Consider the following 25,996-nt stretch of genomic DNA (forward strand, 5'->3'; position numbering starts at 1 on the left):
AGCGATACACCTATTCAAGCTAATACACGAAATGGAGCTTGACACGTGAGCACACGTCCCCCAACCCCTGATGCACGTGGCCAACAACACATAAGGACACATACCTTTGGGAGGTGGAGCTTCTGGCTTCTTGGGAGGAGCCACTGGAACTTTCTTCTCAGGGATGACTTCCTTTGGTGGCACTTCAGGCACTTCAAAGATAATTTATAATTTGGGTTTAGAAAAGAAAAAATCAACTTGTGTCTATAGCATATAATCACAGAAGACATTTTAGGTAGCTACTGACATTGTTTTTACTATTATTACCTTTCTGTACTAATACATTTATATAATATAGTCTGTATATACTTTTACATATAAACATATGCTAGATATTTTGGTTAAAAAAAAGATATTTATTTCCCCTTTTCTGTAGTACAGTCTCTACCTTCAGGAGGAGGGCTTTCTGGTTCGGGGGGGAGGACTTCAGGTATCTTCTTTTGGGGAACAGCTACCTTTGGCACCTCAGGCACTTTAAAGATATTAGTATTTTCATGGTCAGACAGAGTAAACACAGACGGACACTCCCAAGCTCAGTGACATGGGGGTGACTACCTTGAGCAGGTGGTGGGGCCTCAGGCTTTTTAGGAGGTGCTGGTGGTGCTTTCTTCTCAGGGACAACTTCCTTGGGTGCCTCTGGCACTTGAAAGAGAGAGTGGAACTGTCCTCAGGACCAGTGGTGGCCACAAGGACGGAGCTCTCAAGGTAGGAGTACTTGGATGCTATGATGCCTAAGGTCAAGAGCAAGTACCTTTCACAGGCGGGGCTTCTGGCTTTTTTGGAGGTGCTGCTGGCACTTTCTTCTCAGGGACAACTTCCTTGGGTGCCTCTGGCACTTGAGAGAGATTAGTGGGTACATTTAAGACACATGACAACAGCAGGACAAGACATTTTCTAGAGAAGAAGAGCTTTGTCTTCAGAAGCCTCAGGCCAGTGACAAGTACCTTTGGTAGGTGGGGCTTCTGGCTTTTTCGGAGGCACCTTGGACACTTTCTTCTCAGGAACAGCTTCTTTGGGAGCCTCAGGCACTTCAAAGAGATTAGTGAAAGGCCACTTAAGGCTTAGCCCAGTGGCAGGCCAGAATATTCGCAAGAGCACAAGAGTTAGGTCTCATGACCCCTAAAGTTTGTGAGAAATACCTTTGGCAGGTGGGGCTTCTGGCTTTTTAGGGGGCACCGGGGGCACTTCCTCTTCAGAGAGGACCTCTTCAGGTGCCTCGGGCGCTTAAAAGAGATTAGTGAAACTACTTTAGAATTTCTGACAAGTAGGATGAAGAACAAGAGTTAGGCTTGTTCTTGGAAACCTCTGGCTACTGACAAGTAGTACCTGTAACAGGTGGCGGAGCTGCTGGCTTTTTAGGAGGCACCAGGGACACTTTCTTTTCAGGGATGACCTCTTTGGGCTCCTCAGGCACTTCAAAGAGATTAGTGAGATTATGTCTAAGAGTTATGAAGACCAATAGACTGAAATATTTTCAAGAGCAGAAGACTTGGGTCTCAAGAAGCCTCGGGTCCTGAGGCGTACCTGTGGCAGGTGGCGCTGCTGGCTTTTTTGTTGGTTCCACAAGCACTTTCCTCTCAGAGACAACCTCTTTAGGAGTCCCAGGCACTTCAAAGAGATTAGTATGTTTTACATGTAGAAAGCACAAAGATCAGTAGACACACAAGAACAGTACTGAAGCCAAGTGAACTATCATTTTTATGTGCTGAACCTCATCAGGGTTAAGAGGAATCTATGATGGTTGGCACCTTGGGCTTTGCACTAGTGACTTTCTTTTGGGGGTGGGGCATTTCCTTAGGAGATTCAGGTTCTTCAAGAACGTTAGTAAATTTACACTGAGTCAACTCAGTCCACACATACAGAAGCTACATTTACATACTACAGGAGTCCCAAGTTTTCCCATCTTCTCCTTTGCCCTCCCCTGGATAGAGACAGTCAAATATGTACCTTTGACAGGTACAACTTCAGGCTCTTGGGGAGGGGGCACTTTCTTTTTGGCCACGACTTCTCTGGGAGCCTCAGGTACTTTAAAGATATTAATATTTTGACATTTAGGAGCAGAACGAATCGTTACAAACAGAAAATACATGCAGACAACCAAAGACGTCTCCTGCCCTTTTACACTGCCAGGAAGATATACCTTCTTCTGAAGGAAGCTCAGTTTTTTTGCGAGAAATCCGAAGTGTTTTCTTTTCAAGGGTGGCCTCTTGGTAAGTGTCCAGCACTTTAAGAAATTGTTGTTTTTACATTTAGTGTTATGAATGGCACCAGGATGAAGAAAGTATGTTCTAAAACTGTTACTTCTAGCTCCTGTACCTGTAACTGAGGGAGCTCCTCTGGGTTTGGAAGGGGTTCTCTTTGCATCGTCAACTTCAGTTGAGGCTTCGGGTTCTTAAAAGATATTAGTATTTCACATTTCAGGGTAAAAATGATTCATGGAGACAGTAGCCACAGTGAAGTGGCTTATAGCTTTCTAGGAATTGCTTTTCTTCCCTTCTCTCCTACCTCTCATTCACCAATAAACTAATATGCAAGGAGTTGTGTGGTCCTTAAGAAGAGGGCCTTGCATTTCTCCAGCATAGTCACTGTAAATAGCAGCTAGCTTTCTGTCCCACTGCATTCAAGCACGGATGGAAAAACTCTCTGCACTAAACACGTGCGTACAGTATTACTTTGTCATCAGTTCCCGAACAACACGGTGTGAGACTATGCATATGCTGTTTACATTCTATTAGACCGTAAGTGGTCTGAAGATGCTTGAATGCAAGTGCCAACATTACTTTGATTATATGCAAATTTGATCTGGTTTTACGTAAGGATCTTGAGTACCCACAGATTTCGACATCTGTGTGGGTAGGGGCATCTCAGAATACCCCATGAGAAATGAGACAGGAGTGTATGCTTGTCATAGGATTTTTGTTTCGGCAGAATGGCTAAACATACTTTCTAGGTGGAACTTACTGGAACTTCAGGTGACTTAAAGATATTAGTATATTTACAAATAGGAGTTAGGAAGAGTCTTAGGAAAAAGAGTTTTCAGAGTTGAAGGCAGTACTTTCTTCTTTGATATCTGTTTGGTGGGAGCATGTACCTTGGATGGGTGGCATTTCTGGCTCGACAGGAATATCTTCAAAGGCGTTCATTTCAGGAGGTGTTTCCTTCATAGCTTCTGGTGCTTGGAAGATATTAGTATCAGAGTCAGCTGTTAGAAGGGCAAGGAGAGACATTAATTCCACTAAGTGAACCAAAGTGATTTCTGTTGCTACTGGGGTTCTTCAAGGATATGAGGAGGTATGGATCCCTAAGAAAAGGAGCCAAGTCTTCACTCCTTTTGTTTCTTGCTTCCCAGCTCCCTAGCACCTACCCTAAGGGGACTTTGAGAAGACAAGCAAGAAATTCTAGACAGAGAAAAAAAATTAGAATAGCATGTATAACATGAAGAGGCTGTGGTCTTCTTTTAAAACTCCCTGAATTTTGATATATCTAAAACATTTAAAGTGAAAAAAAATGTATGCCTTAAGTAACTGGGGTTACTAGGCCTTGACTCCAGGGTGACATTACAGGTAAATCACCTTTACATCAAGTCATGACTTTCCTATAAAGCTATTTCTATGACATTCAAGTCTTACGTGATGTAAGTCATATGGTCATGCTTGTTTTGGGCAATGGCTTTATTAGGAAAGCAATTCTGACAACGAGCAGCATGCGTGATGATATATCCTGGACTTCTAACTCTATGGAAGGTTGAATGACTGTCATGGCACATGACAGAACCTTTGTCACCTGATGTCACCAATTCCTGCTTTAAAGGCATGCGAGTTAAGCCAGTTGAATCTAGTTGCAGATTTACACATGTTATAAAGCTTTCCTATTGACTGTTCCTAGCTAGTCTGGCTATTATTTTTATCATCATCATCATCATCATCATCATCATCATTGCTATTTTCTATTAAGTCCTATTTGAACATCAAGCATTTCATGTTTTCTCTACAGTTCTTGTAGATGAACTGTAAGTTCTTCCATGTGTGAGCTTAACGTTTCCTTCTAAATGGCTCACTCAGTTGGCTGCGTGGATTCTTTGGGGGTCCATGTATTTGGCAACTGTTGGGGTGTTGAAGAGATTAGTATGTTCCCACACGTTAGCCACAACTACAGCTGAGACAAGAGACTTGATGTTCTCCTGGCTTGTACCTGTTGGCAGCAGAGTTTTTCTTCTTTTGGTTGCAGAAGGTTGTTTCTCTGGAAACACTTCTTTGATGATTTCAAAGTCTTTAAAGATATTAGTAGTTTTTAAAAGTATAATTGAGAAGAGGCAAAAACAATAACATAATATACAAAGAAAGCACAGTAAATAGACAGACTTGAAGTTAGGGTATTTATTTATTTTTTCTAACAGTTTATCTTTGTATGCTATATGGATGGGTCTTGACTTGTTTGGGGCAAGTCATAGACAGTTCCATGTCCTGGACATTTTGAGAGATGCTTTAAAGATATTAGTATTTTAGAAGTTGGAGACAGTACACATAAAACACTGAACATTTGACAAACACAAGATGAAAGGTTTCCTCGCTTAGGGTCTTGTGACAAGAGTTTGTACCTTCAGCGGGGGGAGGTTCAGGGATTTCAGGAGCAGCCTTATACGACTTCAGCTCTGGAAACACTTCCCGGGTGGTTGTTTCAGACTCTTTAAAGATATTAGTAGGGTTTACACTTAGAAATTGTAAACAACAACAAAAACCCCAGTGAGTCATATAGCATTGCAGTTTTGGGATCATAAAGCCAAAGATAATCATGTATGTTTTGAAGTGGCTGACATGTACCTTTGAGTGCCAGGGTCTCCCTCTTTTTACGAATGGACACATATGTTTTCTCTTCCGTAACAACTGTTTGAGGTGGTGCAGGCACTTAAAAGAGATGAGTCCGATTATATTACAAATGGTAAAGAAAAAGAAAGCCCCCATTCAGACCGAGTCAGTGGTGCTAGGTACCTTTTGCCACTTTGAGTCTTGCCTTCTGAGGATGGGTCACATGTTCCTCTTCTATCACTGTTTCTTCAGATGCTTCATAAACTTTAAAGATATTAGTGTGTGTGTGACTACAGGTATTTCAAGATAGATGGAGGACAGTACTAAGAAATACATGACACATTGTACACATTCACCACCCACATTCATACATAGACACAAATTAGTGACAAGCTGGAGTGAGCCTCATTCCCAGTTTTAGTCTGAAGGATGCTCAGAAATTCTTCATGATTATGGTAACAAAATTGAGCGATTTACCAGACAGAGACAATATATGGGTTTTTTTTTTCCATTTTACCTTAGGGAAGCTATTGGTAAAGCCATATTGGTGTCATTTGAGATTCATGTGTGCATTGAGAACAGGAGGGATGCTGAGGGAGTATGGAGAACCCACTTTCCGTATCTGACATGCTGGAATCATGTGGTCCTCTGCATTTCCAGGCACATACTTACTTACATTTTAAAATCAAATTTAATTTATGGCTTCATAATGTCATATAAATGTGGAAACAACTTAGAGATTAGAAGCCAGCAAGAAAAAAGAGGAGGCTTGAAGGAGAATAAAAGTGGTGAAATATATGAGGGAAATGCATATAAAAGAATAAATGATTCCTCCAGCTTTTAGAAAGGACCTTTGTCTGATTACAATAATCAGTTCTAAGGATACAGGTAAGAGGAAGTGATCATATACATTAATCCCAAACTACTATATGATCAGTTTTAATCAGAATGGAAGATTATGTTGATGTCAGTATCAGCATGTTTACCACTTAGAATACTGAGTCCACTCAGAGCATTTCACTAATAGGTTATCTTACTATTTGAATTATTTTTACAAATTTTCAGGAAAGGAAAAGACATTGCTAATTCTCTTAGGGCTTTAGTGGGCTTTTAAATTTATGTAAGTTTATCATCATTTGAGCATCATTGTCTAAATCTTAATTAGTACCGTGAAGAGTAAAAACAGTAACACTGGGTCATTTTGATTTTGCAAACTCTAATTACAATATTATTACGGAGTTAAAGTTAGTTACTTCATGGCCTAAGAAATATAAATTGCTTCAAATGAAGAGATGTTTGTATACAGATTAGATACTGTAATGGGACAAATGGCTTTTCTCAAACTGGATAATGTTATAAGTATAGGGCAATTTAGTTTCTAAATTGGTGAAGAAAAGTAACTTTTAAAAAAGATTAATGGATGTTCAGGTGACTTAATTTTAGCCAACATTTTTAGAATGCACAGCTTTTATAAAGATATTAGTACATGTGCATTTTAATACTATGTAGACAGACGCAGTGGATTCAGAAATGAGATGAAACAAAGGAGAGCCATCAGCTCTTTCGCACTCACTGTATATCTCTGTGTCTTCAGGAGGAACAATGGGCAATTTTTCTTCTTGAATAATTTTCTTAGGCACCTCAGGAACTTTAAAGATATTAGTATACTAATTACTATTTAATAAGATAAATAGGACAGTAAGAATACAAACATTTAAACCAGAAAGATTTGATGGGACACTTGTTCACTCTACACAATAAAAGCACAACCAACGAGTTGTTTCGCACTGGGGTTAGCATCAGTGTGTACCTTTAGGTGGTGGCACGTCAGGCTTTTTGGGAACAGCTTCACGGACTTTTTCTTCTGGAGTGATTTTCTTAGGTGCTTCAGGTGCTTTAAAGATATTTATTTGTCTTATTTTCAAGAATGTCAAAATTAGGCATAAAATATCAAGAGTAAGTGGGGGGGCATCTATTAGTAGTATGTCCAAAATGTTAATCCAACACACTCTACGTCTCTCAACTGCCTTGTTGATGATTCATAGTAGAGACAACCTTTTCTGTTGTTATTTAGAACTTAGTTTTAGTGCTATAAGACAGAGATTCCAACATCAACTCCATAGGACAGAAAAGCTGAGGGACCAATGTTAATTACTGCATAAGAAGATGATGGCCAAAATAAGACTTAAAAAAATAATAAGAAAGACTTTTAGGTTTATGCTTTCCCCTAGAGGTTAGTCAAAAAGAGAAGATTGTGGGATAGAATATAAATAGTAATTTCTGTCTTTTGTAGCCATCTTGTGGGCCTGAGAAAAGAGTGGTCTTTCTCTCTCTTGTGGAAAGTAACTCAAAAGGATTTACTGCTTATGGGCAATCAGGAGAGGCAGGTAGGTACCTTTAGGTGGTGGGGCCTTGGGTTCTTCAGGAACACGAACTTTTTCTTCAACCACCATTTTCTTGGTCACCTCAGGTACTTTAAAGATAGCAGGGATAATTGCCTTTACTTTTAAACACCCAGCAAGATCTTTGCAGGCAGAATGTAAGAGATGTGGAACGAAAGCCGAGCAGACTCACATTGTAAAACAGAGAAGGCACTTACAGAGTTGACTCTTGACAACAAACAAGACCACAAAAGTCCACGGAACTCTCCAAGTTAGACCAACAAAGACTTGACATGGACAACTGACGACACGCTTGCACCTGGTGCTTGCTCTTTCTGTTGGTTTTGGCAGGATAATTGCAATGTTTTCTTCTGTGGCAGATTTCTTATGTGCTCATTGGCTTTAAAGATAGGCCCTCAAATTATGTGTAAAAGAGGCTGATAAAAATGCATAAAGGTGGAGCCTACCACATATTTATAACAAATAGCTTAATTCTATCAATAATAAATAGGGAAACAGAGGTTTATTAGTAAAGATATTAGTGTACATATAATCATACAGCACCAAATGATGCCCAAGTTCACACTTTGGCCCGTAGGTGTTTGGGTTTGGCTGTTACTGCGATGTCTGTGTTTGTGGGACTGCTTTTGGGCTTTTGGCCACTTTAAACACGTTATTTTGACATTCCCTAACATAAAACACAGAATAAAACACCAAGTCTAACACAAACTTGTAAAGCAACCATGGAGCAATTGAACACAATTGTGCGAAAATCGCTTTGCCATAAATACCTTTAGCTGGCGGCTCTTTTCGAGGAGCGACTTTAGTGGGTGGCTTTTTTGGAGGGATGACTTTCTCAGATACCTCAGGCCCTTCAAAAATATTAGTGTTTTGGTTTAGAATAGACTCATAAAATACTCTGAAGCACTACCTATATTAAAAATTTACAAAGAGGGCTCATAAAAGGGTTTGTATTTTTTTAAAATTTATACTATGCCTGCCTCAGGAAAGCCATGATTTTGCTATTTTTACAATACATTGCTATATAAAACATTAGTATTCCATTATATTATGCATTCACTTAGGCATGATCTGGAATAGTCCTATCTATGTACACTATATCCTGTCCTTACAACTTACTAGGACTGGGTACCATGACCAGTGCTTCATTTACTTCATTCTTTCTCTGATGAAGATAACCGTGAAATGGCACACACTTTCAACAGGTAATTATTAGTCAGCGCATAGGTGACTCAAATGTGAACAGTGCAATGGTTGCTTTGCTGAGAATATAAATTCCTCAGAAAACTGAGAAGTGTGTTGCTGAATGGATGACGCCTGTTGTGTTGGTACTTGTGACACTCCTCGTGTGATTCTTGCTGCACTTTAAGAAGAACCCACTGTCATTCAGTGGATCTTATGGAGGGAGCGTGGGGCTGTCAGTCAGTATCATACATAACTCTGTCTGTGAAAATTAATGACTCTGTGGTTAATTTCTACGCCATATCACTTTCTGATGTAAACAACTTATCTCGTGCTTCCAGTAGTTCACAGGGCTAATGTTCTGAGCTGAACCTGCAAGGCCCTTCGAGAACCAAGTTGATAAGAGCAAGGTATAATCAACTGTAATTTCTGCAGCGTCCCCTGTACCTTTTTTAGGTGGAATTTTGGGCTTTTCATATACTTCCACTTCCTCAGCCTCTAAAAACTCAATGACTCTGTGGACTTGTTCAACTTTGTGTTCTTCTTGGAACCTGCGTTCTTCCACCCTGATGAATTCTTCCACCTCATGGAATTCTTCTTCTTCGAAGTATTCCTCCACCTCATGGAACTCCTCCTCTTCTTCGAAAGCCTCTTCCACTTTTGCTTCCACGAGCTCCAGCTCTCTTCTTTCAAGGACTATTTCTTCTTGCTGGTAGGCAACTGATATTTTTTCTTCAAAAACAGCTTTTCCTGAAAGAGCATCTACTTTAAGAGAATTGCTTTTTTTTTTTTAAATCATAAGATGAAAGAGATGTCAATTCAAAATGTAACAAAAATGACTAAAAGAAGATTCCATGAAAAGATAAGAAGAGGAAAGAATTTTCCAAAAATACCTTTAGCAGGGGGAACAACTTCTTTTTTGGGCACTGGGACTTTCTTTTCTGGGACTTTCTTTTCTGGAACTTTCTTTTCTGGAACTTTCTTTTCTGGAACTTTCTTTGGTACTTCTGGCACTTTAAAGATATAGTTTTAATATTTACCACAACCAAGAGTAAGCTTGGACATTGGACATTGAAAAGAAGACACACGGACATAAAACAGACAGCTTAAAGGAAGAGTGGCTAAAGGAGTTTGGGTATAAAAGAGAGAGTGTACCTTTGGCTGGTGGAGCCTCTTTTTTCTGGGCAGGAGCGGGAACCTTTTCTTCAGGAATTTTCTTTGGCACTTTAAAGACATTAGGTGCCTTAGTCAAATGACAATGCTCAATAATACACACGAATAAACACACAGAAACAAGTGGCATCATCGTGCTTCTAGGAAGCCAATTGGTTCAATTGGACACCTATTTTACAGGTAATAGGGCTACTTCCCCAAACACTCACTCACGTGATCTGTATCCTCAGAGGCCAACATATGCCCACAGGGAAGCTTTGCTATTTTTAAAGCAGCAGATGTTACCAACACTGGGACTAATTTTACTATTTTTGATTTGGTGAAGAATTTTTTTCAAACTATGTTCCTAGAGCATTTGGATCCTGACCTGGGCCTCAGGAACTGTTGCGCATGACTTAATAATGTGAGGAGTCTGCTGTGATAGTGGCAGTTTACCATAGTTGCTGAAGATGCTGTCTAGAGCATTAACTGAACTATGAAGCAATAGGAAATGGAAATTTTATACCCTTGAACTCTCAGATTAATTATGGTAAAAAGGACATTAGTATCTTTAATGCTAATATCTAAGGCTCAGTACAGATTGTTTCTGTATAAAATAGTACATATAGTGAAAACCGCTACAAAGCATAGTGAAAATTTAGTGATATAATAGAATAAAGCCTAGGAATAGAATGAGGTTAGAAAGAACCACGTGTTATGGTCTTAGATACAGACAAATCATGATGATGCATCAAGATGTCCAAAGAATCCACACAGTGTACACATATGTGGATTCATTTTTTTATACATTGATGCTATAGGACATCTAAGGAAAGGGAATAAATGACATTTTTAGTTGCCATTGGTCAGTTTGCTGTGATCGTTACTTTAAGGAAGGAGTAAAAGAAGACACAGCACTTTCTAGAAAGACAATCACTGTGGGGTTAAGGACTTCATGAAGGTTTGCTATACCTTTTGTGGGGGGCGCCTCCACTTTCTTAGGGACGGGAGTTGGTGCGGCAGGCACTGCTTTCTTAACCACTTCCGGTGCTTAAAAGATATTTTATAGATATGTTGAAAAAAATCACAAGCAATGAACAAAACAACACCCAATTATCAAGACATCAACAAAAAAACATAAAACATCAAGTTATTTTAGGAAGATACTAGCAACCTAAATGAAAATACTACCCATAATGCAAGATTTTTAGAAACAGGAAGATTGAACATGAGGGCAACTCTGCAAAGATTCCAAAGTTGTCAGGGATCAATGGCTTAAGAATTATTCTCAAAGATAAATTTTTTCACCACACAAATAGACTGTTCTCCAACATTCCTACTGAAAGCAAAATTATGGATTGTAATCTAGGAGGAAGGATACAAGTGCAATAACAGAAAAAAAGAATTCCCTCATTTATAGTCGCTGGTGAAGGAGGAAAAGTTAGGAAAAAAAGAGAGAGGGCCACAAAGCTTCCGCTACCAGGAGCACGTGCTCTTCAGGCCTCGCTGATATGGCACAAGAAAAGCAGATGGGTGAAGATTAGATTTAGACAGCTCTAAGATTGGAAGCATCAAGCTTTTGGAATGTCCAACGCATGAAAGTGGCTGTACCTTTAGGGGGCACCACTTCCTCCTCCTCCTCCTCCTCCTCTTCCTCTTCCACTACCTCCTCTTCCTCTATGCTAGGTGGTTCTTCTGGGATCTCTTCTGCAGCAGGCTCCTCAGCTTCCTCATACACTTGAAACAGATTATTTTGTGAATTTTAAAAAAATTCTTTAAATGTTAGATATGTTAGATTAAAATTACACTATCTTGAAAAACCACTCTTCCTTCTAAATGGTCATGAACACTAATCTGGAAAAAAAATCTGTCTCTAAATTATGTTAGGCTCTTTCCAATGCTGGAACTAGAAGAGACCCCAGATGACTTAGTTGCAATTATTATTATTATTTAATTAATTAATTATTATTATTTTTTTTAGTGAAGGCAGAAAGATTTCTGGAGCCAAGCAATTATTGAGGGATAGAAGTCAGATTTTCTGCATGAGTTACTCAGGTTTATCCAAGATTATTCTGGGGAAAGTATATTCCATCATGGCTACTGAAGAAGGCATGGGGTGAGAAATTCCCTATAGTATCCACGTACAAAGGATAAAACATTGCTTTCACAGCCTTAGTGAGTACGAGAAGACTAAAGAGGTTAGTGGGGCTGTTTCAGTTTTTCACTGAAACATGTCACAAACAGGCTAACCATTCAAGAATGAGGGCCGGATGGAAGGAACGGGCCTGCCCAGTTCTTCCTAGGTAAGTACTACTTTCCATGAGAGCTGGAAGGTCTATTTGTTACGAGAGTGAAATATACATTATCTCCTTTAAATATGAGATAATGATAAGACGAGGCTTAGAAATGCTCTTTCTTAGAAAGTCATCTACCTTCAGCTGGCAGAACTTCCTCTTCTTTAGGGGGGATGATCCGTCTTTCTTCCACCTTCTTAGGTACCTCAGGAACTTAAAAGACATTTGATTGCTTTAGGCACTTAAAACTCAAGAGGCGAAGAAGAACACTTAAAGACCAAACTTCACATTTTCAACCCAAGAGAATAAATAGCGCAGCACACAAAAGGAGATGGAACACTGACACGTCACAGTTAGTTAAGGAGCGAATGAAGATGCTTGTGGGTACATCATGAGACTGTCTTTTGTAGCTGGAGTCTCTTCTCCAGGTACTTGTCACTTGTCACTTGTCACTTCTGTGACAAGTACTTGGTCACTTCTGGCTCTTTAAAAAATGTGTAACATCTGTCCTTTTAATTTTCAGAAATAACATACAGAGGAGAAACAAGGCAAAAACAACAACAACAACAACAACAACAACAACCACCCACCCCCCACAAAGTGGAAAATGAACAGAACACCAGCACTGGTACAACAGAGAGAGGCACAGTGACAAATGTCAACGACTGACCAGAGGACACAAGCATGTATGCTGAGCATCCTATGTGGATGACCCTTTCAGATCAATGATGGTGCAGCCATTAGCCATGTACCTTTGGCGGGAGGAGCCACTGCTTTCTTAAGGCCAGGGGGAGGCGCCTTCTTTTCTGGTTCAGGTTTCTTAGGAACCACAGCAACTTTAAAGATATTTTGAAGTCACAGTCTCACAAACACAAGGACGATGTACACAACAATAACGGAAGCTATGCTCACGCATACTGCACAGGGCATTTTGCTAAGGAAGGAAGGCGTCCTATGTGGCTAGGAGTTCAAGAACTTTAGAGGAGGTGTACCTTTGGTGGGAGGGGCCTCCTCTTTCTTGGGAACAACTACTTTCTTCTCTGGCACTTTCTTCTTGATCTCAGGCACTTTAAAGACATCATTTCATAATAAGAATATGTTTTGAAGGGCAAGCAAGAAAGAAATCAAGAAGCCTATACACACAGGAAGATCACCATGCAACATTCACTGGACGAAGGAGGGAATAGGAGGCACACACAGCCCAACAGGATATGGACTGGGATTTGCAGGGCAAGGCGTCAGCAAATGGCTGGTTTTCTGAGGCCAAATTTCCTTGACTTAAATTTCACTAATAACTTAGTTAATAACTATCTGAAAATATCATGTGACTATACAGCCTGATAGAAACATTATACTTATTTAAAATGTTGCCATCAGGTTTTTTGTTTGTTTGTTTGTTTTTTCATTTTTGGTGGGGTTTTTTTTTTGGAAAATATTACTGCACTTTAAGGTGTGAATATACTTCTTAGGTACTGTACCGGGCCCTGATCTATGATGTTAAATATTAATTCCCTTCATTCAATGAAGAAATAATATACTTGTCTTATTTTATCTTTACAATAATATTAGAATCCATTGGGATTCACTAGTATTCCTATTTTATGAAGAAGCAAACTAAGGCTCAGATTCAAAACTGTGTTTCCATATATATGTTTAGAAAGACATAAAGTATTACTCATTGTTTTGATAAATGCATAATTTTTTCTTTTCACCCTTATAACAATTAAGTGAAGGTTGAAATTTATGAACATGAGTTTATGTATTTTTAGGTAATTTTTTTCTATAGATAATTTAGATGTTCAGAGAATCTACATGAACCATTACATGGTTTAACACATATAGCAAGTTGAGTAGACATTTTGCAGTTGTCTTATGTTGGTACTGCCTTTAACCTTTCATGTAGAAAAATACTGTATGAAAAGCATCTTATAGAAAGTACTGGCTACCAGCGTCCTGATCACCTTTAGGAGTAAAATTTGGCTGCCCCTTTTTTGAGTGTATATTTTTTTCTGAGACCCATCTGATAAAGCCATCAGATGTAAAAAGGGATGTGTGTTTACTCTGAGGAGTATACCTTTGGGAGGTGGTGGAGGCTCCACTTTTTTAGGAACAGGAACAGGGACTTTCTTCTCAGGTACCGTTTTCTTTGGCACTTAAAAACATTACATTTAGAGACATTAAGAACCATATACAACGTCACATCTATAACAAAATGTATCCAGGACAGGACCACAAACAATCAAACATCTAAGGGAATTTGAAGATGTACAGATAATTTACAATGGCCAGACATAGAAAGCAGGTCCAGTAGGTAAGATGAGGACAAGTCTTGATAAGACAAGGCTTTGCTGATGACACAGTAAAGTATCATATAAGAGAGGAATAAAAAGATTGGAAAGCAGAAGTCAACATAAAAAGGCCTTGATTCCAAGAACTGCTGTACCTGGGGCAGGTCTTGGCACCTTGGGTTTAATTTCTGGAAGAGCTTCCTCTTTCTCAGGTGGAACTTCCTCTTCTTCTTGTGGAACTTCCTCTTCTTCAGGAAGAACTTCCTCTGGTGGAACTTCCTCTTCTTCAGGTGGAACTTCCTCCTCCTCAGGTAGAACTTCTTCCTCCTCAGGGGGTATTTCCTCTTCAGGAACAATGACTTCCTCAAAAGGAGCTTCTTCCTCTTCTTCTTCCGGAGGTAGAGCCACGGGAACTGAGACTATTTCCCTTTTCTTTGGCACTTTAAAGATATTTTTCAATTTATACAAATTCCATGTTGGTGTAAAATATTCACGACATCAGGACAACATGGAAAGCAAATATTCTTGGCTCACAATTATCACCGGCATACACAGACTCAGCAAGCATAACTAGTGAGGCTGTGCAGCACCCATTACATTCCCTGTGCACACAGACTCAGCAAGCATAACTAGTGAGGCTGTGCAGCACCCATTACATTCCCTTTGTGCCTTGGATCTGCCCAGGATTAATGTACCTTTCGGGGGTGGAGCTTCCATTTTTTTCAGAACAGGTGTTGGTTTCTTTTCTTCTGGAATGAGCTTCTTGGGTACCTCTGGCACTTAAAGATATCATTTGTCTTTAAGAATGTGACCTTCCAAAGTGTTTTACAGCCATAGATATGATAAAGAATCACACAATACGAAGACATTTTTAACCAGACATTTCCCACAAACATGTAGTTAGTACAGGGACATTTTCTTATGAATGTGAGCTAATGTGAGATTGCGTACACAGGATGAAATAATATACCTTTTGTAGGTGGAGCCTCTGCTTTCTTAGGAGCAGGAACTGGCACCTTCTTCTCCGGCACAGGTTTCTTGGGCACTTCTGGCACTTTAAAGAAACAATTTAGAGAGAGTTTTATACAGTGTAAAAACACTGAGTCCAAGCACAGTCTGGGGAATTATGATAAGGCAATAAAATCATTATGAGGGGGAAAAAAAACCCCAAAACAGCATTTCATTTTAAAAACCAAAATCTGTTTTTGTAAAGAGGCGATATTAAAGTGATATACCTAAAGAGCATATGACTGAACCAATTTTATATTTTATTCTCATACAAATCTGAAATTAAAGTCTGTGTCCCTGCAAGGTCATATACCTTTGGCTGGTGGTGTTTCCACCTTTTTGGGAACAGGTGCTGGTGCCTTTTCCTCTGGTGCAGGCTTCTTGGGCACTTCCGGAACTTAAAAGATAGTAAATAAGGTCACTGTCACTTTTTCCCCAATCCCTGAGGGTTCTACTGATTTAGGAACAATTGGATTTTCACAGATATGTCAACAATTTCACTGTAAGACAGACACCAATACTAGCCACAAAACAGGGTGCTAGGCATGCAGAAGAGTTACAACCAACACCAAAGAAACACGGAGCAGGGACCAGGATACACAGAAGGCTGGGTAGTCAGTTTTGGCCACTTTGACGGTGTGAATTCATTTCCCACTAAGAACTCTCCACTGGAGAAGGCACAAGTGTTAAACAGACGCATGCTTCAGTGGCCACATTCGGAGATGAATATATGGCAGCTGGCTTCTGTGACCAGCATGGCGGTTCTGGTTCTCCTGTTAATGTGTTACCATGGCCACGGGGCAGGGATAACTACGGCTCGCCACGTTACACTACACAGGTAAATGGCTGCTGTAAGGGCTGTACCTTTGGCGGGTGGAGCCTTCTCCTTTTTAGGAATAGGTTCGGGAACCTTTTTCTCTGGCTTCTTGGGAATCTCGGGCACTTGAAAGACATTGTGTATAGTTAAGTTCGGTCTGTGAGGGGCAAGACCCACATAAAGCACAGCTAACGTTCTAGCGACACAGGGCGGCACACACACAGGTTGCTGTAGCCAGAAGAGAATTAGCTATCTGAAGACAGGTGAAGACTTCTCGGTGTGAGGGCTGTATACCTTTTACTGGTGGCAATTCCTTCTTTTTTGGAACAGGAACAGGTTTTTTCTCTTCTGGAACTGGTTTCTTGGGTACCTCAGGCACTTTAAAGATAGCAATAAGATTTGAAAACACTGCAGAAGATATAAACGGTGAAAAGCACACACAGGTATCCTACTGCACTGTCTAAAAAGGTCTTAGGCCCTTAGGGGGGTGCCAACAACCCCCAGAATTTGACCAAGTCAGACACCCAAACCCTGAGCTGCTGCTTCCTTCCCATTTGCAGGAGCCATCATCTACCTCTGACTGGCACCACTTCTTTCTCAGCTATGAACTCTTCTTCTTCTTCTTCATGGATGTATTCTTCCTCATGCGTGTACTCTTCTTCGTGGATGTACTCTTCTTCATGGATGTATTCCTCTTCATGGATGTATTCTTCTTCATGGACGTACTCCTCTTCTTGGACGTACTCCTCTTCTTCCTCTACGATGTATTCCTCTTCGTGGGCTTCCACCTCCTCTTTGACGGCAACGACCTCTTGCCGCTCTTGTTTTTTAGGCACTCCTGGCACTTAAAAGATATCATCTTTAAGTGGCACATTTCCAATTCCTCAATAAAATTGAGACATTTAAAGAGCACAGACCCACTTATAACAAGAAAGAATAGGTTTCACATTTCCCACAGAATAACTCTATACATAGCACTCAGCATGAAACTCAACAGCAAAGGAGATGAGCAACACAGACAACGTGAGGTACCTCTAATAGGTGCTGACACTTCCGGTTTAGGGGCAGGTACTTTTGCCTCTGGGACAACTCTCTTGGGCTTCATGGGCACTTGAAATATTAAGTATAAGGGAATTTTAGAATAGGAAACAGGCCATCTAACCATTTCTAGCTTTCTTGTACTTTAAATAGAATAATTTTGTAGCTGTCTCAAATAGAATACAAAACTTTCTCTGTGAGAAACTTTCAGCTTTTCTTGGGAAGGATTCTGACTCTCACAGCTCAGTGATCCCATAGAGGTGCTTGAGCAAGTCTGAAGTATTCAGTCAAGTTTGCACTAGCAGAACCAAACTGGAAATGGTGGTTTTCACATATGCGTCTATGTACAGAGACATCCTAAGAAATCCAAATTTATTCTGCATTAACATGCTTCCAAAGATTTCAAGGAAGTTGCTTAAGATAAAATAAGAAAACCCTGGGTATTGAATTAGCTTAAAAATTCTTCAAAAATGATTTTAGAGTAAATAGTTACCAATTTTCAGTGAATAATACCATATTGTTATACCAATTGAACTATGTTAGGAACATGCTAAATGGTCACTGCATTCTATTTGGCAATACCATAGTCATGGGGCAACATGTAGCCACTATATACACAGGGCTGTCGGACTGTTTTGATGTCATAGCTGATGCTGGGGACAGATAACATAAGAGACAGGCAAATGCTACACCTGGGGAGGAGGTGGCTGTACCTTTGGCTGCTGGCTCAGCCACCTGCTGCTTTTCACGTTTGGTAATTGAAATTTGTATTTTTTCTTCAACAACTTTCTTTGGTTCTTCAGGAGCTTGAAAGATATTAATTATGGAAGAATATCATAATGAATCCCATGAAAATCATAGAATAAACATTCACACAGCACAAAGACCTGGTACACAAGAAACGAAGCCAGACAATATACTCAGTAACCACAGAGAGTGGCAGAGACAGTGGGAGTCAAGGTCGACATGGCTACAGAACAGAGGTGACAATACTGTTTGGGACAGTTATTGCTCTATTAGGTACCTTTGGGTGGTAGAGGTTTGAGTTTCTTTTGAATGGGCAGAGGTGCTTTTTCTTCAGGCACGGCTTTCTTCGGCACTTGAAAAGACCAATAGTAAGAGATTTACAAAACTGAACTAGATTCTTGAGGGCGAGGACAAAATGTTAAGAAATATAGGACACAACATAACAGTCCCAAACACACAGTTTATACACACCCACCTCAACATGTACCAACAGTGGACAGACAAAGAAAGCAAAAGGTTCTGTAACTGACAATGTTCTCACTCTACCTTTTGGTGGGGGGACCTTGGGTTTGGCAGGCACTGGTTCTTGGGCAGGTTTTGCTGGAATAGGCTTCTTGGGTTCTTTAAAAGCACATACAAAATGTTTAATGTTAGACTGTGGGGCACGAGTCAGAAATACCCATTAAAATAATTGATCCTCTATGCTCCCAGTGCAACCACAATGTCTAGAATAAGAATTTGAGGTCCAAGTAGGGTAGGTTCTGAGAGCCCTCGGCAAGCTTATGCCTGTTTTCCTCACTGCCATTCGCTTTAGCTAGGCGATGGGAATGCTCACAAATTCTCTTTCCACGTCATGTGACTCAAAGTTTCCTATCTTGGACATTGGTGTTTAATGGCATCTTCTCAACAAAAACAAAAACAAAAACCTGAAGCAGTGAAAGGCTATGGATTCATTTCACATTTCTAGTAGGAGTTTTTTGGTACGTAGTTATTAATTTATTTTACAGTAAAGAAAGTGTCCAGAGTGAGAGCCGCACAAGCACACACATTACCTTTACTAGCCAAAAAACTGCTTTTTTTTTTTCCCTAGAAAAGCAGTCAGTGTCAAATTCTTGATGCTGGGAGCCCTGTGCGTAGTAAACCCTAACAATAACCTTAAGATCTATGGGGTCATTTCCCCCCCCCTCCAGAAGTGATTTAAAACACCGAATTTGCTGAATGTCGCAAAGGTCTTTTGCCTCGGTTGCCAGCCTATCCTAATGGGGTGCGTGGGGTGGTCCGCAGCTCTGTCCTACCTGGGACATACGCTTCCTGCTCCTTGTACTCCTCGTAATGCTCAAGCTCGCGCTCTGCGTACTCCTCGTACTGGTCGTATTCTTCTGTGGGTTCATAGTCCTCAAATTCTTTATATTCCTCGTATTCTTCGTAGTCCCCATACTCCTCTTCCCGGTGCTCTGAGACGGTTTCTTCTTCTCGGGTGTAAGACCATTTCTTCTCTTCCATTACAGTTACTTCTAGAATAATTTTGACACCAGGCAGCATTTTATTTGAGCTCCATTTAGTGACAGTGTGTTTTGAGTTCATCCCTTTATGACAGTCACTGGCTACAGGTGGCATTGACTGCCTTTTGATGGTGAAAGTATCATGAAAATGTACATGGGCTAGTTGGGATGTCAAGGGTTCAAGGGCTTGACTCCAGTCAGCAGTAAGCAGGGAGCAGTAGAGGGGTTAAGTTGGCAGCTAGCAAACAGAGACACACACGGCTTTATGCTTGGTATGAGCAAACCAGAGCGCAGTGTACCTGTAGTGGGTCGGGATTCTCTCTTTGGAACTTCAATGGATATCTTTTCTTCTTTAACAGCTCTTTTTCTGACTTCCGTCACTTTAAAAGAGTAATTATTAAAAGTAAATTGCAAGAGCCTGAAAATAATTGTGCTAAGAGAATGTCTGCATGAAAAACCCAAGAACAAAACCAAACATGATTTTCTCCTTTAAGCTTTCACTAAGATTGCAAGAAAAAAAAGTCCATGGACCTGGAAGTCCATATCATTTCATACATGTGAGAATATTTTCCCCAGGCTATTTAATGTTTCAAAGATGCTGAATAATCAGGTGGTATTTGTGAGAGAATTAAGAGAGAGAGTCAAGCTGCAACAGTGACTATAAAACTAAGCACAACCTTAGAAAGAAACTTAAATTTCATAAATAGTATCTTCACCTTAACTCTAACCCTCTACCCCCATTTCACTGGGACAATGTAGAATATTGAGGATTTAAAGAAGTCAAAAATTTCACTGAAGAGTCCCACATAAAACAAACATTAAGACAGATGAGTGTAATACGGAACAGACAGACATTAGAGGACAAATACTTTTTAATGTAAACTATGCATACTTGGGGGCTAGGGGCTAGATAGAAGGCACTTTCTGGAGTCAGCATGCTTAGTTTTGCAGTGATACAGAATAGCTTACTATGTCACTTCCGATATGCACTTACGTCACCCTCCCTAACCATGCCTCACCTCAAGGCCTAAGAGCTTATTTCTAGCCCTTTAAAGAGTTGTGATACCTTTTGCTGGTGGCTCCGCCTCTCTTCGAGGTTTGAGTTTGGGAAATTTTTCTTCAGGGGCAACTTTCTTAGGTTCTTCTGGCACTTTAAAGACAGATTCCACTTTAAAGAATTGTTTCTCTTCATTCAGAGCACAAAAAGCACAGGCCACATAGGGGCGACACAAGCATAAAAGACGGGACACTTCAGACATTCTACAACATTTTAAAGGAAGACAAAGACCTCCCCTCCCTCTGTGCCCCATAATCCGTGTACTTAAAGGGAGCAAGACAAGGCAGCACTGGCATGTGGAAGGGCTGGTGTACCTCTCGCTCTTGGAGGCTCTTCTTTTTTAGTTACAGCTACAAGAATTTTTTCTTCCTGGCTAATTTTCATGTGCCTCTCGGTCACTTGGAAGATAATTTTAGGATTAGCATCCCATTAACATTTAGAGTGGAATACATAAAAACATAATACACACATTTATATACACATATACAGACACACACATATACAGACACACACATATACAGACACACATATATACAGACACACATATATACAGACACACACATATACAGACACACACATATACAGACACACACATATACAGACACACACATATACAGACACACACATATACAGACACACACATATACAGACACACACAAACACACACACACATAAAGACATTCATATTCATACACACACACACACACATATATATTAGCCAGAAAGTACTGTGATTTTAGAAGACTTTATAAGGCATACACAACTAAATACTGCAATGATTAAGTAATAAAAAAGCCATAACACACCACCACCACAAACGGACACTAACTAACAATCTACATAGAAAAATTATGACCCAGTGGATGGTACAGAGAAAGAAGAAAAAGATAAGACTCTACATTTTTATTTTCCCCTTTGGGGATGTTGTTTACCTTTGGTTGGGGGAGGTTCTTCTATCTCAACCACTTCTGCAGGAACCCTCCTTTCTGGAACTGGTTTCTTCGGTTCTTCAGGTGCTTTGAAAACAGCAGGCGATGTGGTCAAACACGGTGCAAAGAGTGCCAAGCGCATGCGTGCATGCAGGCGCGCTCGCATACACACACACACACACACACACACACACACACACACACACACACACACCCTTACTTTCTTGCCAATGTGATAAAGATTTGAAGAATGCATCAATTTGATATGAAGACAGGGAGTGAGGTGTCATATAAGAGTAAAGTGAACCCCAATGTACCTTTGGCTGGTGGTGCCTTTTCTTTTTTAGGAGCTGGTGTGGGAACTTTCTTCTCTGGGACAATTTTCTTTGGTGGTTCAGGAACTTTGGAAATATTAAGAATGTTAGTTTGTATTCTGCTAGGAAGTATCATTGTTAGGGGGCTACAAAGATCACACACATACACCAACATTGGTGACTATAGCAACAAAGCGTTTGTACACAAATTCTGACAAAACCATAGTGATGCATACCACATGTCGAGACAGACATAACTGCACTTCTGCAAGAGAGACTGTACCTTTAGCAGGTGGAGGCTCCTCAATTTTGGCAGGAACTTTTGGTTTTGGTATAATTTTCTTTTCCTGCTTCTCAGGCACTTGAAAAGATTATAAAATACACTTGTAGAAAATGTACAGATTTTGAAAGACAAGTATGTAAGGGACCTTTTTTTTTTATTAGTCATGCTACTTGTTAATATTTGTAATATGGATGGTAAATTAGATATAAAAGAGCATAAAGGATGGGACAAACCAATATAGGGATAAAATATTTAAGAGTATGTGTACCTTTGGCTGGTTCAACTTCTACTTTCTTAGAGATAAAGTGTATCTTTTCTTCCACAACATATTCCTCAGGCTCTTCCATCACTTTAAGACATTAATTTCAAAGAAGAAAAATTGTAGACTTTTTCAAGTTTAATATTAACTATAATTTATCATTTCAAAAGAGTAATCAAAATTGCCAAATGTTAGTATTTGTTGAATCCCTGATTGTTTCCATTTAAAATACCCAAAGAATATTTGAATCAGAGCAAATGCTCTAATGAAGAGTGTTGCCTTCACTAATTTATACCATGAAGACAGTATGGCTCAGATTCGCCGGGATAACAAGACATGTACGTGACAAAAAGCAGTTCCAGTGACTAAACCAACAGGAGCACAGGATTTGAAGCTAGGTTAAAAAAAAAAAAGAAAAAAGAAAAATCTAACACTGTAGAGTTAAATGCAAAAAGGCAGAAACATAGACTTTAGGGAGAGATTGTTCATGCTGCTGCTCCCAAGCTCAGTTGGGTAGCTGTGGTAGAAGAGACGAGAGGGTTTATGTGATTTTTAAAAAAATCTTGTGTATATAAAGTTTATTATACAATTATTATAGAAAGGGCTAATTAAAAAGACAGGTGTTACCTAAAATGAGAAGACACCTAGGGCCCACCCATCTTTTCAGCTTAATGCAGACACAAGCAGCGCTGAGCATCTTACTCTTTGTACTTAGAGTTTGGAGCACTGAGAGAAGTTTATACAGCATACTGTATCGAAAACCGAAATTGTCCCAGATCTGTGAGATGTTCTGTGTGTGTGCTTTGTTTGATTCCCCAAACATTTCTAGGAAGGGATAGAGTTTTCAAACCCACCAGAGTCCTGACCGTGCCCAGTTTTGTGGCTTATTCTGGGAAATGCAGCTGGACCGGTAGGTTTGTTTGGGAGTCATGGCCCACACTATTGCATTCTATGTATGAAGTTTGTAAACACTGGATTTCACGTGGAGTTTTCTTCCAAGAGGAGATATGGGGTGTGAAGAGTTGCCCTTTATCAGCCAGAGATATACTTGAGAACAGCTAGAGTACTCAAAATCTAACACTAGGGAGAGAGTCATGTTGGCCATGAATGCACCCATTTTTCTTTAGAACAGTCACCCTTATCCCTACTTAGGAGTGTTCCTTTGGATATACAGTGTTCGCAAGAGTGTGGGGTTTTAGTAGTGAACCTTATAGGGCTTTATTTCACCAAAGGGAATCCCAATTAAGCTTACTGTTTCAATCATTAAACATTATCACTGATGGAACGTGTGGACAAGTTTGCCTGATCACAGACACTACTGGGTCTGTTTTTTTCCCCCTATATGTGGACTAGAGGCAAGTTCCTTGAGTTCAGTGGTTTTGACAGATGTGCCTTTGACATCTGGAAGGTAAATATATCATGCATTTTCTTGTTCTTTTTAAAGAGTGAATTAGGAGCTGGACAGTCCATTTAATGGATCATCATTTGCATTTTTAAGTTAATAGACTACAACAAAATAAAAAACATCAAGGTAAATCAGTCACTGTAAGGATAATATTTAATAGAACTTTTATATCAGATATGCACATGTGCACATATGTAGATGTGTACAGGATGATATTTTTATTCGTGTATTATAGAATACATGCTTTGAGAAAAGTCATGTATATACCAGATAACCAAGGTGAGGTGTTTACCGCCTATCACAACCACACTGATGACAAGCCCTGCCTCATGAAAGGAGGAGGTACCTATATGAGGATGCCTGGCCCCTTCATGGGACAAAGCCATTTCCTCTGAATAGCCAAAGAAGAGATAGAAAAGAACTTTATCTGGTTACTCCTGTGTAGTGAATGCTCCTGAATCTTGTATTTTGATTGAAAAGGTACCTAAACTAAGGCCACTAGGAGAATTTGGGCCACTCCTTTCGGATGACTTTCATTATTAGCCCTATGGCGATCACCCCTCACCTGCCTGTGATTTACCTTCATATTCTGTGATCTCTGCTTCCTCCTCCTCTCTCTCCTCTTCCCTATACACCGAAACTGACACTCTTTCCTCCTCTTCAGAGTAAGTCCATTCCTCCTCTGTAGATGGGTTAAAAGATAAGATTTGACTTAAACTCGGTGGGCCGGAATACATCCAGTGGCCACGTGTTCACTGCAGATAGACAAAGAGTCTCCTATCTGCACAGGGCATGGTGCTTTTTTAACTACAAGAGGGAGAGAGAGATAAGACAAGGGGAGACTAAAGCCCAAGACCAGAAGAAACGAATTATGCCCCAGAGCATCCAAATTCAGAGTGATTTCCTTTTCAACACCTTATTTGCTTTTCCAAGAATGATGCAAGACCAAGGTAGGCACAAAAGATAGTTCCAGAAGGCTACAGCAGGCAGATGTGTTCCAACACCAATACAAAATAAAAAGAGGTTCTGATGAAAACATGTACACCCTAAGGAAGAGTCCTCCAAGGGAGCACAAAGCCAGCACTGTCCTCCCTCCTGGCTAGGTACCTTCATGCCGCATGACTTCCACCCTCTGGGGAACTGCCACCGACTGTCTTTCTTCCGCAGCAAATCTTTTCTCTTCGACGACAGTTTTCTTAGAAACCTCAGCTTCAAGAAAGAATCAATGCTGAAGCTTCAATATCAAGGATTATACCAACTCCCTCTCCCCAGAGTTTGGGGAAGTCTAGCGGGTAGTGCCACTTTCATCAGCAAAGTGGACAAAGAGATTGCACAGCCCAAGAGCATGCACAGAAGTGAGGCAAAGAGGGGCAGGACGAGAACAGACTTGACCAACATAGCAAGAACTCACACACTACAAGATTTCTCCAGAAGACGGAGAGCAATCCTACCTCGGGGAGGAGCTTTCTTTGGGATGGGAGCCGGGACAATCTCCTCAGGGACAGCTTTCTTAGGTGGAGCTGGCACTTTAGAAACATTACGCACATTTAGACCTCTAATGCTTCTCCACTGGCCGCCCAGCACAGAGCATGTCCACCCACGCTGCTCTCCTACCACAAAGCTCTCAAGTCATCCCTGCCTTGAAGCCCTGCATTGTAAAAGATAGCTTTTGTAAGAGGGCCTGACAATACCTTTTGGTGGGGGAGCTTCTTCTTTCCGAAGAACAGGTCGTTTTTCTTCGGGAACTTTCTTCTTTGGTATTTCTGGCACTTGAAGGATAATATATATATATATATTTTTTAAATCTTATAGGCAAATGAACACAGAACAGGCAGGCCCATAAAAGAAGACATGCAGTTAAGAAGCTCGGAGGAAAGACAGTTCTTTTATGGAGACAGGATGGGGTACCTGCTGGTGGTGGGGACTCTTCTCTTTGAGTGATGATGGTTATTTTTTCCTCTGTGACAACTTTCTTCTGCACTTCAGGAACTTGAAAAGACATTTGTAGAATGGGGTTTATAGTCTTCAAAGTAGCTAATACATAATTATTTTGAAAGAGACTAGACAGGTAGACAGGAACTTTGGTTGCATTGCCACTGACCGTAATACATCCACTTTGAATTAAACAAACAAGTTAACAGAGAAAAACAAGCTGTTCTGCGCTCGAGACATTGAAAATGGGGCTTGTTTATTGGGCAAGTAGGCCTACCTTTAGCTGGAGGGGCTTCCTTCTTCTTTGTCACAGGAACAGGAATCTTTTCTTCAGGAGTTGGTTTCTTTGGAGCCTCTGGGACTTAAAGTTTTAAAACAGCACATCAGTGCAGGCATGTTTCATATCTGGGAAGGGAAACAGGCACATCTCCAAAGCAACATAGCACATTGATGCTAAAGTCTGTTCATCGGTACAATGCAGAAAGACCCCATGTTAAAGGCACGATATAGGAACTGTCACAAACAGTGTTTTAGAAGCACTTA

General features: G+C 40.3%; 1 protein-coding gene and 1 long non-coding RNA gene across 4 annotated transcripts in view; one reads left to right on the forward strand and one right to left on the reverse strand.

Moving 5' to 3' along the window:
* LOC311607465 overlaps positions 1–2,155 on the forward strand; it is a 42,297-nt gene extending 40,142 nt beyond the window's left edge. For both annotated transcript variants that reach the window (XR_014782600.1, XR_014782601.1), the window contains one exon: positions 2,095–2,155. This is a non-coding gene — a long non-coding RNA (uncharacterized lncRNA). The remainder of the gene's footprint in view (positions 1–2,094) is intronic.
* TTN (titin) overlaps positions 1–25,996 on the reverse strand; it is a 271,286-nt gene that overhangs the window by 128,557 nt on the left and 116,733 nt on the right. For both annotated transcript variants that reach the window (XM_084799170.1, XM_084799169.1), the window contains 54 exons: positions 25,731–25,814; positions 25,430–25,510; positions 25,213–25,290; positions 24,973–25,047; positions 24,629–24,730; positions 24,102–24,203; positions 22,126–22,206; positions 21,858–21,935; positions 21,578–21,661; positions 21,264–21,347; positions 20,646–20,729; positions 20,341–20,424; positions 19,574–19,654; positions 19,068–19,286; positions 18,319–18,393; positions 18,050–18,124; positions 17,739–17,831; positions 17,020–17,097; positions 16,562–16,831; positions 16,282–16,365; positions 16,035–16,112; positions 15,484–15,567; positions 15,133–15,216; positions 14,858–14,941; positions 14,318–14,602; positions 13,949–14,026; positions 12,867–12,941; positions 12,627–12,710; positions 12,013–12,087; positions 11,192–11,317; positions 10,553–10,630; positions 9,584–9,652; positions 9,322–9,441; positions 8,876–9,178; positions 8,017–8,097; positions 7,240–7,317; positions 6,655–6,738; positions 6,418–6,492; positions 5,028–5,108; positions 4,860–4,943; positions 4,637–4,723; positions 4,231–4,308; positions 3,131–3,214; positions 2,356–2,430; positions 2,180–2,263; positions 1,987–2,064; positions 1,564–1,647; positions 1,366–1,452; positions 1,179–1,262; positions 984–1,067; positions 791–874; positions 595–681; positions 428–511; positions 105–191 (listed from right to left, as the gene is read on the reverse strand). In XM_084799170.1, coding sequence (XP_084655296.1) covers positions 105–191; positions 428–511; positions 595–681; positions 791–874; positions 984–1,067; positions 1,179–1,262; positions 1,366–1,452; positions 1,564–1,647; positions 1,987–2,064; positions 2,180–2,263; positions 2,356–2,430; positions 3,131–3,214; positions 4,231–4,308; positions 4,637–4,723; positions 4,860–4,943; positions 5,028–5,108; positions 6,418–6,492; positions 6,655–6,738; positions 7,240–7,317; positions 8,017–8,097; positions 8,876–9,178; positions 9,322–9,441; positions 9,584–9,652; positions 10,553–10,630; positions 11,192–11,317; positions 12,013–12,087; positions 12,627–12,710; positions 12,867–12,941; positions 13,949–14,026; positions 14,318–14,602; positions 14,858–14,941; positions 15,133–15,216; positions 15,484–15,567; positions 16,035–16,112; positions 16,282–16,365; positions 16,562–16,831; positions 17,020–17,097; positions 17,739–17,831; positions 18,050–18,124; positions 18,319–18,393; positions 19,068–19,286; positions 19,574–19,654; positions 20,341–20,424; positions 20,646–20,729; positions 21,264–21,347; positions 21,578–21,661; positions 21,858–21,935; positions 22,126–22,206; positions 24,102–24,203; positions 24,629–24,730; positions 24,973–25,047; positions 25,213–25,290; positions 25,430–25,510; positions 25,731–25,814 — 5,265 coding nt within the window. The remainder of the gene's footprint in view (positions 1–104; positions 192–427; positions 512–594; positions 682–790; positions 875–983; positions 1,068–1,178; positions 1,263–1,365; positions 1,453–1,563; positions 1,648–1,986; positions 2,065–2,179; positions 2,264–2,355; positions 2,431–3,130; positions 3,215–4,230; positions 4,309–4,636; positions 4,724–4,859; positions 4,944–5,027; positions 5,109–6,417; positions 6,493–6,654; positions 6,739–7,239; positions 7,318–8,016; positions 8,098–8,875; positions 9,179–9,321; positions 9,442–9,583; positions 9,653–10,552; positions 10,631–11,191; positions 11,318–12,012; positions 12,088–12,626; positions 12,711–12,866; positions 12,942–13,948; positions 14,027–14,317; positions 14,603–14,857; positions 14,942–15,132; positions 15,217–15,483; positions 15,568–16,034; positions 16,113–16,281; positions 16,366–16,561; positions 16,832–17,019; positions 17,098–17,738; positions 17,832–18,049; positions 18,125–18,318; positions 18,394–19,067; positions 19,287–19,573; positions 19,655–20,340; positions 20,425–20,645; positions 20,730–21,263; positions 21,348–21,577; positions 21,662–21,857; positions 21,936–22,125; positions 22,207–24,101; positions 24,204–24,628; positions 24,731–24,972; positions 25,048–25,212; positions 25,291–25,429; positions 25,511–25,730; positions 25,815–25,996) is intronic.

Source organism: Acomys minous, assembly GCF_964271855.1.
Source record: "Acomys minous genome assembly, chromosome: 10".
In the NCBI taxonomy this organism is placed as follows: Eukaryota; Metazoa; Chordata; class Mammalia; order Rodentia; family Muridae; genus Acomys; species Acomys minous.